We start from the raw sequence: 13017 nt of genomic DNA, 5'->3' as shown, positions 1-13017 counted from the left end.
TTATAAAATACATTTATATTTGATACCAAACAAACTGAAAAACGTGCAAAAATGTCAAAACATATAGTCTATACTGTAAGGTAGGTGTTGCCCCTCTGTGTTGTAAAAGTCTCCTTATCAAAGCCTAATGACTTGTGTTTGCAATCCATATGTTAGAGAGAGCCATAAAAGGTCCATAGACCAGTCAGCCAAAGTTCAACGTAATATTGTGGACTGATTTCCCCCCCAAAAAACATTTGTTCTCCTGATAATCAACGTAGAGTAATGCCTAAAAATGGCACCACTTTTTGCTATGATACATGACATCCAGTGTTTTATAAAAAGGTTTAACGGAAAATCTTTTTCTGCTTTTCAGCGATGTCCGTCAGTTCCATGGCTTCAGGACTGACGTCTGTGTAGAGCGGCTGCTTGATGTGCCTCCAAATCACCAAAACAATCCTGACAAGGAACAGCATTGAGGCCAAAGCCAGCAGGGCAACTAAGAGAAGAAAACCTGGTTAGTACTTAAGATGGTATCTGAAATGTTCTCTTAGAATTTACTCAAAAACAGTAAAAAAAAAAAAGTGTAATTATTGTCCGTCATTGTGCTTATTTACTTCCCTCTACCTGCCATGTTTCAGGAGACATGGCAGGAGATTACAAGCTGATTGTATCATACACATCCACCATATTTTATTCATATGGAGCTCTCTTCGGTGTCTTACCAATGAAGAAGCCATTGCGGTTGGGTGATTCAGCATCAAAGTTCTTGTCCAGGTTCCCAGTGAGCGCCCAGATCACAACCGGGTAGATGACGAGGACGTACCGCACGTGTTTGTCAAGCACAAAGTTCTCCAAAGCAAACCTGTGGGCAAATACATTCAGAATCTGCCAATAGCTTTGCATTACTTCTCTAATATGTATCATAAGTTAAGAGCACTTACCACACGAGCAGCACGACGGTCAAAAAACAGTAGGAGATGGTTGCAGCGTCCAGCGGGGACATGCCCACGTCATAGGTCAGCACGATGGTCAGGTTGATCAGTGTTGCAATGGTCGTCCATGTTGTGTAGATCATCACACCGTTCTGAACCTGCAAGTGGAAAGAGAGTTGTTTAGTTTTGCACGCGGGTGGGGATCGTACTCTTAAGCCATATTATTTTTTATATGAAAAAGTAGACTTGTATAACCCGCCAGATGCAAGATTAAAGCTTTTTGTTGGTTTTCCCCTTCCTGTAGTGTTTCGTTTGTTTACTGACATCACTATGTAACACTGGCTAGCGCTCCAACACATTGTACGTGATAGGATAAGGGGCGGGACATCTCTAAGCGGCTGACCAATCACAACAGAGCCGGCCAGCTAACCAATCAGAGCAGACTGGGCTCTGGATTCAGACAGAGGGTGAAAAGAGGTGCTGCAGCACAGGCAGTATGAGAAAAATAAAGAGCTTTTTGAACATTAAAGCATGGAGACATGTCCCAGTAGAGACACTATTTTCTTTAATAATACTTACCAGCACACGGAGAAGCCACAAGTCGACCTTGTGGTATTTCTTGAGCCAGGCTCCATAAACATGAAGTCCATGGCAGATGAAGCAGATCATGGAGTAGTTGGTGCAGATGACCAGCACGAGGAACACCAGCGCAACGATCATTATTCTTATGAAGAGAACAGAAAGCAAAAACATGAATTTAACCGTGATCGCTCAAATTTGGTTGCTTATTATTTATTAGGGAATAATCAAAGGACTCTTACCCTTTGTCCCAAACAATTAGCCAGCCAATATTGAAACAGAGATTAAGGCACCAGCTAATGAAGAATCCATACGGCAGAACCGCAGGGCTGCAGTAAACATAGCCATAACCATTCCTACAAGAGAAAAAGAACCACAGTAAGTCGGTGTAGACATCCACAGAACAGGGACCATCTATTATTTTCTGTGACTCTTAAAGCCCACGATACTCCCGGACAAAGAACATCACTAGATACTATTTGCACGTTCTATTCTACACAGGTTTAAATCATGACAAAATAGGTTTTAAAGTAGAGAGTAAAAGAAGTTGTCTGTACTTTCTGCAGAGTCCGGTGACAATGTATATCATCATCGCTATCAGCCAGACGTAGATGACGCTCCAGATTGTAAAGGTCCATCCTGACGGTGTGATCTGCGTGTCGAACACTGCGGACACATTGCCTGTTGTGGTGTCATAAGGACCTGAGGGGAGAACAATGAAAATATATATCAACAAAAACCAAAATGACCGAGCCCAATTCCAATCTTATACCTACTTGTATCTTAAATCAACAATTTAAATATGTAAACACAGGTTTAACTTACCGAGTCCGACTACAGACAGTCCGTTGAACACCAGACTGATTGCAAAGCTGACAACGGAGACCACTATGGCTGCAAGACGGCCAGGATTATGCTTTCCCATTGTGGTCGACTGTGATAAATGATAATTATTTGAAAAGAAATAAACACTTTTTAGAGCTTAAAATATGCAATTAACCACATAAATCTCACATTGAAAGGGGAGATTACATGACACATACAGTATTTAAAGGTGACCTATCATGCAAAATGCACTTTTGTACGTCTTGTATACATGAATATGTGTCCCCGGTGTTCCAGGGAACTCACCAAGTGTCAGAAAACACAACCCTCTCTATTTTCCTCCATACCCAAATCTCTTAAAAAGGGGCTGCAACGGATCTGATCCAGATTTGAACACTTCTATGACGTCACAGAAGTGGCGCTACGGCTATTGGGCCAACTCCACCAATCAGGAGGAGACAGCCACGGACATTGCCGTTGGAAAGCGCTGGAGACGCTGTAGTACATATGCCAGGCCTGTAGATGGTGCTGTTCTCACAGAATCAGCCCATGATGCAAAGACAGTGTTCAATTGAGCGAAATGAGGGATGGCTAAAATGCATGATCTGTTTGGTATTTTGAAAAATAAAAAGTATAAATATGCCTTATATAGGTATGGTCCTACTATATATTATTCAAATATAGCATGATAGGTCCACTTTAATACAGGTGTGACATCCTACTGTTTTATACTGAATAAAGTCAAATAAATGTGATCTTTAGGAAGGTATGTAATACCTTCTGAATGCACAGGTGATAGGGCTGACCTCTGACCTTTGCTAGTGATAGTTATCAATCACCTTAACAGCCATTCAGGCAATTAAACCAAGTTGTACCATCCTCTTAAATCACTAGCTGTCTTTTCTTTCAAAAATCCTGTCATTCAAAGCAAAATCCTTCTAAAAATTCCAATTGAAAGTACTCTCATAACTTCAGAAAGGTCCACTTCTTCACACTGAGCTTCCTCCTTCATAGTTAAACCCAAACCAACACATCCAGTACAATAGAGACTTTCTAAAAACAAACACGACGTACCTTTCTGGGGCGCTCTCTTTGTGCGCTGGGTGTGTGAAGAAGTACCTGAGGACGCACGGCTGGCTTTTTATACATTAGCTCGTTGTGTAAGAGCGAGGTTTTTACGACCACTCGTAAACACGTGCTCCTCTTATCTTGTATACATACACGTATACATATACTTGTATTCTGCCCCAGTGCGGTAAATAATAAAGGACTCAAACAGTAGGTGACACTAACGACAGTGTAGATCAGGGGTGTCAAACTTATTTTCAACTCGGGCCACATTAGCATCATGGTTGCACTCAAAGGGACAGTTTTATATATAAGACTATACAAGAATAAATATATAAATATTTTATATATATAATATAATTTATTATATTACATGATTGCCTCTACATTGGATTATTATCGGATAGGGTAATAACTTCATAATTAACTACGTCTGAAAGCAGAAGTCTAGGGCAAACAATTGCAAGTCTCTTCAGTGTGCATCTCACAAAATGATTTTAAAAGAAAAGCCAAATTCTGGAGAAACAAAAAAAAAAGTGACATTTAAAAAAGAAATAACATTTTGGAAAAAAAAGTAAAATTCCGAGAAAAAAGTCTAATTTGAGATGCATTGTGGGACATGTAGTTTATGGGCAATGTGCTTCTGTAAAGCGGCATGTAACCGTATAATAAACATATTATAACATATATTCTTTGCAAGCTCTTGTGGGGCCACATGAAATGAAGTCGCGGGCCGGATTTGGCCCCCGGGCCTTGAGTTTGACCCCCCTGGTGTGGACACTCTAATCTATTATTGTCATAAGCATATTTGTCATAAATAAAGGGCATGACATTAGTCAGCGTAGACATTTTCTGGGATATGAAAGTCTAAAGATCTGTTGTCAGGTGAGATGTGAGGATGGATTTCAAAGGGAACACCCCTTTAATAAAGCTTTGCAGCATGCTGTTTTGGAAAAAGTACTCCTTTACTTACGTCAAAGTAATAATACCACATTCTAAACAAGCTCTGTTAAAAGTCCTGAGTGTAAAAGGTTACTTAAGTAAAAGTATTAAGTATTATATAAGATAAATGTACTCGAGTATCAAATGCAAAAGTAAGAATATTATAATATCCTGTTTTTATCCCTGACAGATACATATAAGAGTTGTAATTCATAAATGTTGAGAACATTTAATATATTTTGTGCACTACTGAGCACATTAGTAGTGTGTATATCTTAAAAACTTATTTATGTGAAAGGCTGGATTAGAAGTATAAATAAAGTAGCCTAAAATGTAAAGACTCCAGTAAAGTACAAGTACCTCAATATTGTGCTTAACCCTTGTCTAGTGTTCGGGTCTGTGGGACCCCCCCGTTCATTATTTAGCTAAAGAAATATGATAAATAAATTTTTCAAACCACTCAATGGCCTTGGCTCAATTTCTGTGAAGAACATCAGAACACATTTTCAATGACCACCCACTGTAGTGGTAAACATCTGTTGAGTATTTTAACATAAAATAGTTTGTTTGTGTTGAATTGAAACCCAAAAAGGCAGCAGGTCCACCAGACCCACGAACACTGGCTGAGTAACAAAAATATGAACACCACACAAGGGTTGAGTACAGTACTTGAGTAAATGTGCTTTCCCCCTCTGACAATGTGTTGTTATTACGGTTACTTTAAGAGTGCGCTTAAGACCTTCCTTTTTGATAAAGCTTTTAGGGCTGATTCAGAGTCAGCTCCTAGTTTTGCTGCTATAGGCTTAGACTGTCGGGGGACACCTTACTTCTTCCTTCTGTCTGTCTGAACCTGTGTACTCTCATGTTCCCAATAACCCAGCTTCCCCCAAATGTCTTTTTGGTGTCTATCTACGCCGGGATCCTGAGTCCTGAGTCCTGAGTCCTGATCCTGATCTGAGTCCTGGACTTCGAGTCGTGGTTGAACCTGTCTCTGTGGTCCTGCCTGACTCTCATCATACTACTTCCCTGATGGCTCCCACAGGATTGTTGACATCCTCGTGGATTCATCTTCTTCTTACAGACACATGCATTTCCAAACATTTTGTCTACCTATGTTGTAAATGTATTATCTCTATGCTTTACACACGGCATCTATTGCACGTCTGTCCGTCCTGGGAGAGGGATCCCTCCTCTGTTGCTCTCCCTGAGGTTTCTCCCATGTTCCCCTTTAAACTGTGGGTTTTCTCTGGAAGTGTTTCCTTGTACGATGTGAGGGTCTAAGGAAAGAGGGTCTAAGGAAAGAGGGTCTAAGGACAGAGGGTCTAAGGACAGAGGGTGTCGTATTGTCATACTGATATTCTGTACAAACTGTGAAGTCCACTGAGACAAATGTAACATTTGTGATATTGGGCTATATAAATAAACATTGATTGATTGATTGAGGAGAATTCACAATTTAATAAGTAAATAATTATGCTGTTTGTTTGAACAGTTGTAGTATTTCTTATCTCTTATAAACCAGAAAAATCACACAAAATCGTAACAATTTGAGAAAGCTTAATTTATTTTAAACAGTATACAAAATACAAGTCAAAGTGCATGAGGAAACATAAACATTATACCCTTTTTGATAAATAAACTGCAGGCCTAGATGTAAAATTAATAATAAATTAAGCCTGTCTTTAGAACATGGAGTACAAAATGTGTTGACAGGTTGGATTGGACTTCAGTATTATATAATTTCCCTTATTATAAGAAGCTTCATTATATATGTTGAAGCAGTGCAAAACAGTCATAGATTACAATATATACAAAGCATTAAGAAAATACAGCTCATACAGAGACAATACTGCATCGATACACACAGGTTTATCAGAACCTCTTATTTAAACATATCTTTCTGCTTGTCAGCGATCTCCATTGGAGTCATGCTCTCCGGGCTGATGTCCTCATAGAGGGGCATCTTGATGTGTCTGCAGACCACCAGACCTATCCGACCTGCAAGTATCGTGCAGGCCAAAGCCAACAGCACGACTACAGAGGAAAGAAGATATATATAAATATCAGAGGGAAGCAGAAATAAGACAAGATAAGATAAGAAGTACTTTTTTGTGTTGCAGCAGCATAAAAAGACAAGGCATTGTTCAATAAACATTCAAAGAAAAACACTAGAAATAAACAAGAAAGTAGAAAATATACACGTTGAATTACAAATGTGCAAGTTATTAAATATACATAAGTACATATACATGAGTGTGCACATTGTCCGTGTAACTGCATGTTCAAATCAATCCACAGCATGTTTGATAGGACATGCAAACATCCTGGAGATAGAGGTGGAGATGTGTTCCTCACCGTTGAAGGTGTTGTTTCGTGAAGGGTCTGCAGCGTTGTAGTTCTTGGAGAACACTCCGGTCAGCGCCCAGATCACAGCGGGGTAGATGGACAGGATGTACCTCACGTGTTTATCCAGGATGGTGTTTTCAAGGACAGCCCTGCAAGAAACACAACACATTTTAACTTAGTAAAGGCAGTGCTGTTTCTTTAAGCATTTACACTTCAGACCTAATTCCACGAAATTGATTTGATAACTTGAGTACCTTTGAACCATTCAGATTAATAACATCTCAAGGATTTATCAAATATTATTATATGTTGCAATAGGATGATCCCTAAGTGAAATTCACATCGCAGTATGAATAGGATAACTACAACTTTTCCAGCTGCAATATTAAAGTGATAAAGAGTTAATGCATCAATAATTGTTCTTTTACATTATATTTTCAAGCCTGTCCGATTGTGAACCCAGAAGTGCTGTGTACTCGTACATTTTATGTTAGAATATATATTCAATTTGCACATTGTAAATTAGCATAATGACCACAACAACGACGTGGCCCATTTGTATAATTTCTGACATCTTCAGGAGCCAAAGTGTGAGTTTAAACCAGAAATGTCGACCTATAGACCCATTTGAATTATATTTGTGTAGATTTGGAAGTTTTACAGGACGCTGGATCGATGGGATTGGACAGGTAGCTCTATTTACAATAATACGAGATGTGTCCACCACTTTGCACTCACCACACTAACAGCAACACAGTGAGGACAGAGAGTGAGATGGTGGCAGCGTTCGCCGGGGATATCTTAGCGTCTTCAGTCAGCACGATGGTCAGGTTCACCAGCGATGCTATGGTGGTCCATGTTGCGTATATGGCGATCCCATTCTGAACCTGCAGCAGAGAAACAGAACACACTCAGCATGCGGAGCTGACGCTGCAGATGCTTCTGAGAGGAGAACAGCTGCTGGACCTACCAGCACTCGGTGAAGCCACAGGTCCACTTTGTGGTACTTTGCCAGCCACGCTCCGTAGTTGTTGAGACCGATGCAGGAGAAGAATATCATGAGGTAGTTAGTGAGGACGATGAGGATGAGGAAGGCAAGCGCAGCAGACATCAACCTTTGATAGGGATGGGAGATAGATCAAAGGATGTGTTAACAGTTGTTGTTGCATTTATGCATTTTAATCTTAGTGTAATCCTGTCCAATCAGCAACTATTCACATGTTTCTTGATATCCTCCTTTTTTACACATATTAAATATAGCTATAAATCTACTCATATTCCTGAATCACACATTTCCCTTTTAGGGTTTCACTGCTTATGGCACCCTTGGTTCAAACAAGAATTAAATCCCAGAATAGACGAAAATATAAAAAGCAACATTTGAATATGTAATATCAGAATGAGACACACATCCTTTTAAAGTATCTGGATGTCTGTAATATTCAGTATCCTGCCAATGTTCATGTCACTCAATGTGTGCTCTAATCATGCCTTATGAGCTTATTGATTGTAGGTGATGACCTGTATTTGACCCTATGACCTATAAGCCTCTCCTTCATTCACATACAAGCAGTCCAGGTATTTATCTTTAAGAATATACAACCAATTAAAGCCAATTGTTTGCCTGTAATTTAGGGTTTCCCAGCCTGATTGATTTCAGTAGAAGTAAATAACGAAATCTTACTTTCTGTCCCACAGAAACAACCACGCAACGTTTAAGGTCAGGTTCAAACACCAAGTCACGAAGAATCCATGAGGCAGAACGGCCGGGCTGCAGTACACCGGACCGTATGCATTCCTGAAGACAGAATCACAGGTAAGTGTTGGCAAAAACGTAAAATTAAAGCAGCCCGAAATAGGCGGGTTCCTACTTCCTAAAGATGCCGGAGATGACGTAGACCATCACTAAAGCCAGGAAGACGTAAATGATGGCCCAAATGGTGAACGTCCACCCATCCGGAGTGATCTCCGTCACAAACGCATCCGAGATGTTCTTGGTGCTCTCCAAAAAGGGATCTTTGAGCAAAAAAAAGGTACAAAATGAAGTTATGTTGACTCATTGAAAAAGTCAAAGGATTACTTCAACATTTCTACATTAAACAAACAAACCTTATCTCACAAAATAATATATATAATTAAAGCAATCAAACGTACCTATTCCTGGTCCTGCCAAAGCACTGAACACCATGGTGATGATGAAGAATACCAGTGAGAGCACTATGGCAATCACACGGATGATGCTGTGTCTGGCCATTTTTGGACAAGTTATCTAAAACAAAGATAAAGTATTATTAATAAAACACACTTTATACAGTAAAGAACAAGGTTCAGATTTAAAATGTGTTAAATAGAGAAGCTTTTCACCTACCGTTTATGTTGTTCTTTGATGGCAGAAAGTCAAAGACTGCTGTCGAGGAGGGGCTTTCCTGGCGTTTAAAGGAGCTCGTTGTGCAACTCTGAGCCTTGTATGTCCTGTCAGCACGTGTTTGAAACTCACTTCACCTCACCTGGCATTTACCTTTTATTGTCTTCTTTGTTTTCAAATGATGGACATTTTGATCTGTGGATGAATGAAAAGATAAAAGACCAGACCTTGGATTGATGACTCTGCTTCATAACTGAATTATGAAAGCTGCACTTTGATCGTGTGTAGTAGTGTTTGGTAACAGGTGCTATCAGCCAATCACAACACGCTTTGTGAGCCGGTAGGTGTGGCCAGGTGTGTTATGAACAGCCAATGAGCTAACTTTCTTCTGCTGGAGAAAAATGCATCGGAGGCATCCAGATTCTCCAGATGCCTACTACACTACTACACAGGATCGAAGTTATTAGTCATGTCCCGACTGTTTTCATTACATATGACCTCCATTTCTCAAGTTACGGGCTGGTGCTTCTCTATATGTTGTCAACAGTGGAAATGAACTTAATAAATGTGCTCAAGTGTTTGTATTTAAGGTACTTTTAATAGCAAGTTGTATTTTTATTTACTCTAATTGAATTTGAGCTGCATCACAGTTTAGGATTCTGTGTATGAAGACTGTAAAACAACCTGTTCCTCAACATTGTAATTGATTTTACACAAAGCATCATTATAATAATTATAAATAAGGTCAGTGATATAACTCTCTGTGTAGGAGGGGTTATCGTTCATATGGTTTAGTAACAGCAATTTATGGCCTTCTCAAAGCAGCAGGTGAGATCAGAGTATGCTCTTTTATTATAATGAATTATGGAGTTATGAAACGATGACTTGCTTTCAGTTTTAGAGACGTTATACAACTGTTTTACATCTGACCTCAATTCAATGTATGGCTAGTAAAGCTATATTTGCATATTTTGATTTGAAAATATGTCTAGTTTACTTTTTTAAACCACCATTTCACAAATAAAATGACTGTAATTGAAACTTTTTGCAAGGTTTGATAACATTTTCAAGGCTTTAAAAGTGCTGGTCCTGGGGGAGAATACGCAGAGTGTGCTGGAGCCATATGTTTACAGGTCTTTCAAGTGCAACAATGTTTGGATGCTGCAAGATCGGCGCAGGTGTCTGTCTGGGGGGGGGGGGTTCTTTCATCTCAGGGACACTGAAACTGTGATTATTATTATAAAAGTCCTTAGATGATGAACAGAGAGAAACTGTGCAGTGTGGAAAAGCTCAAACTATTTTTGTATTATTATCTCCCCTTATATTCCTCAGTTACATATTTGAAACAATCGTTTTCAAGAAAAGAGAAAGCTGTGATTTATAGTATTATCATTACTATTGTTATATCGTTTTTATTATCTCTCATTATTATTATTATTATTATGTTTTTTACATTATTTTACTTCTTTCCTGTTTCACCTGTGTGTGTTTTAACGTCTATGAGGCCCATCTGTGTTGTGAATATGTTGGTCAATGTGTTCAAGATCATGCACGGCTCTAAGATGATAACAGAAGAAGAATTGATTCGAAATATGATGGTTTTGTTCTGCCTGTCATTCTGCAGCTGCATGGGATCATCGGTCAAGTTCACATTCATTCATTGTGTCTATTGAAGATATATAGTATTTGTATATTTACTTTTGAAATATGCCTGTAGATTTGTTTCCATGTATGTCAACAGAATTAAATATTTAGCTAAACAACCATGCACAGTTTTGACACTTTGAACAAAAACAACAAGCATGAGTAACTTTTCCCATATTTATTCCTTCAAAATTGAAACAAACAAGAATTTTAAAAAGTCTATGATTTACACTTTTTCTCAAGTTTTGATAACACTTTTTCAACGCGTAAAAGTGTGTTGACAATAACAGTCATCATTTTAAAAGCAGCAACGTCAAACACTTTCTCTGTGAACATGAACACATGTTTGGTCAATCAAATGTTGATTTGAAATATTTCTGTATAGTTCTTCAAAAACTTTTAAAAAACTAGGAAGCATAATATAAATCAAAAAGCTTTAGTTTGGCCGTTTTTAAATTCCTGTAACTGACACTTGTCCAAGATTTGATAACCATTTTTACACTTTATAAACTAATACATATACAAAAATAGCTCCCGCAGTTTTTAAAATGTCTGCAAATCAACGCTGAAAAACACGACAATAGAAAAAACTTAACTTCAAACTTGTTAGGAACCTCCATCAGTCTCTGTAAACATGAACTCATAAGCATGAGTTCATGTACCGTGTCTTCTGTCTCACCGGGAGCCCAGCAGCACCATGGCCACCTCTCCGGCCTCTCTCTGCGGGCAGTAGCGGCGTGTGTGCGCCTGGTCCCCGCTGGCTCCACAGAGGGGGCAGGTGTATCTCCAGAGGATGGGGCAGATCACTTTCCCTTCGTCTGATTTCAGCATGTGGGACCGGTACACCGTCAAAGACTCTCCGTTCTGCTTACAGAAGCGGCAGCATCCAGGGGGGGTCCCAGTGCTGCATCTAGTGTCCGACTGGCTGCTCACTGAGCCGGACTCCGTGGAGTCTTTACGCTCCCCTCTCCGGGAGGTGTTTCGTAGGCTCCAGGAGAATGCTGCTTCCTTCTCGGTGCCCTTGATGTGAGTGAGACCCCCATCATCCCGGGTGCTGTCCCGCAGCCTCTCCAGCACTCTGCCAAGGTTCATGTAGTCATGCCACATGTCGAAGCGGCTCCGGTCCTGTCGTTGCATTGCTGTCATTTTGGGGGAAAATACGCAGTGTGCTCACTGTGCTGGAGGCGTTTTCATACAGGCCTCTAAAGTGCAACAATGTTTGGATGCTGCAAGGTGGCGCCAGGGTGTCTGCGGGGAATTGTTTGATGTCAGTTAATTTCTGATGGCTTTGATTGGTGCACCTGCTGATTGGTCAGGCAGAGTGACACTCTCTGATCTCGATTGCTAATATATTGTCCAGCCAACACACACACACACACACACACACACACACACACACACACACACACACACACACACACACACACACACACACACACACACACACACACACACACACACACACACACACACACCAGACACCCAAACACTTACCCCAAACTTAAAAGACATAGTCAATAAACAAATATATATTACTGAAACTGTGATCGTTATAAAAGTCCTTTAGATGATGAACAGAGAGAAACTGTGAGGTCGGCCCAGACCCTAGGGTTTTTTATATCCTCACTGAAGACCTACTTCTTTTCTCTGGCCTTCTAGTCAGAGCTGAGTACGACACCTGACATTTCCCCGTGTTTTGTTTTTATATTGCTGTTGTTATTATGATTAGCCTGTTGTTATTATTAGCTACTATATTGTTTTTATTATCTTTCATTATTATTATTTTGGTTTTTATATTATTTTCCTTACTTCTTTCCTGTTTTACGTGTGTGTTTTAACATCTATTAGGCCTATGTCTATGTTGTGAATATGTTGGTCAATGTTTTCAAGATCATGCAAGCCTTGCATGATGATACCGTAAGAAAAGATAATAATTAATTCGAAATATGTTTTTTTCTGCCTGTCATGCAAGTGATCATCGATCTTGATGGGCCACTTCAAAAACAGGAACATTGTTAGAAGTTAACACGTGCACCTGCCACCTAACATGCTCCTTCATACAACTGAGGGGCCGGCGCTGACGCATGCATGCAGACCATGATGCAGACCTCTTGAAGTAGTCCTGAAAATCTGTGTTTAATCCTGGTTTAATCCCTGCAGCTGTTCATGCTGTGCGTATTTTCACTCTGTGCCATGGAATTAAATCTGCACCCAACCATGCATAGTGTGTCTGTTAACAGTGTATTACACATGTTCAGCAAGTTGCACGAAGAAAGGGCTCCATTTCTAACCATTAGGTTGGTAGGTGGGACGGAGGGGGGAAATGCGGAGGGG

At 39.8% G+C, this 13017-nt stretch overlaps 3 protein-coding genes across 4 annotated transcripts; all 3 read right to left on the bottom strand.

Moving 5' to 3' along the window:
* Positions 1-34: 34 nt before the first annotated feature.
* On the bottom strand, positions 35-5755 carry LOC307026177 (uncharacterized protein). 2 transcript variants are annotated; one of them, XM_079661358.1, is made up of 8 exons: positions 3393-5755; positions 2319-2427; positions 2051-2195; positions 1736-1849; positions 1494-1638; positions 924-1072; positions 705-844; positions 35-478 (listed from the first exon to the last, which is right to left on the bottom strand). In XM_079661358.1, the coding sequence occupies exons 1-8, from the start codon at positions 3666-3668 to the stop codon at positions 327-329; spliced, it is 1230 nt and encodes a 409-aa protein (XP_079517484.1). In that variant the 5' UTR covers positions 3669-5755; the 3' UTR covers positions 35-326. The 2 variants fall into 2 exon arrangements, with proteins under 2 accessions (XP_079517484.1, XP_079517485.1); XM_079661359.1 differs by having other exon boundaries at positions 2319-5754.
* Positions 5756-5870: 115 nt separating this feature from the next.
* On the bottom strand, positions 5871-9374 carry LOC307026179 (uncharacterized protein). The gene is made up of 8 exons (XM_079661363.1): positions 9043-9374; positions 8829-8943; positions 8546-8690; positions 8359-8472; positions 7645-7789; positions 7413-7561; positions 6684-6823; positions 5871-6362 (listed from the first exon to the last, which is right to left on the bottom strand). Exons 2-8 carry the CDS (start codon positions 8926-8928, stop codon positions 6211-6213), a joined length of 945 nt encoding a protein of 314 aa, XP_079517489.1. The 5' UTR covers positions 8929-8943; positions 9043-9374; the 3' UTR covers positions 5871-6210.
* nanos2 (nanos homolog 2) lies at positions 9095-12950 on the bottom strand. Its single transcript, XM_079661367.1, has 2 exons — positions 11280-12950; positions 9095-9234 (listed from the first exon to the last, which is right to left on the bottom strand). The coding sequence occupies exon 1, from the start codon at positions 11827-11829 to the stop codon at positions 11359-11361; it is 471 nt and encodes a 156-aa protein (XP_079517493.1). The 5' UTR covers positions 11830-12950; the 3' UTR covers positions 9095-9234; positions 11280-11358.
* Between the last annotated feature and the right edge of the window lie 67 nt (positions 12951-13017).

Source organism: Notothenia rossii (genome assembly GCF_949606895.1).
Source record: "Notothenia rossii genome assembly, chromosome: 12".
Lineage (NCBI taxonomy): Eukaryota > Metazoa > Chordata > Actinopteri > Perciformes > Nototheniidae > Notothenia > Notothenia rossii.
This window is presented reverse-complemented; position numbering and strand designations above follow the sequence as displayed.

Excerpts from the sequence above, each read along its gene's own strand:
- LOC307026177 (XM_079661358.1), bottom strand. The coding sequence starts at position 3,668 with ATGATGCTAATGTGGCCCGAGTTGAAAATAAGTTTGACACCCCTGATC. Across the intron at positions 2,196-2,318 it reads ACTGTCTGTAGTCGGACTCG|GTCCTTATGACACCACAACA; the intron begins GTAAGTTAAACC and ends TTCTCCCCTCAG. Across the intron at positions 845-923 it reads ACCGTCGTGCTGCTCGTGTG|GTTTGCTTTGGAGAACTTTG; the intron begins GTAAGTGCTCTT and ends ATTTGCCCACAG.
- LOC307026179 (XM_079661363.1), bottom strand. The coding sequence starts at position 8,928 with ATGGCCAGACACAGCATCATCCGTGTGATTGCCATAGTGCTCTCACTG. Across the intron at positions 8,473-8,545 it reads ATCTCCGGCATCTTTAGGAA|GAATGCATACGGTCCGGTGT; the intron begins GTAGGAACCCGC and ends TTCTGTCTTCAG. Across the intron at positions 7,790-8,358 it reads TTGTTTCTGTGGGACAGAAA|GTTGATGTCTGCTGCGCTTG; the intron begins GTAAGATTTCGT and ends TCCCTATCAAAG.
- nanos2 (XM_079661367.1), bottom strand. The coding sequence starts at position 11,829 with ATGACAGCAATGCAACGACAGGACCGGAGCCGCTTCGACATGTGGCAT.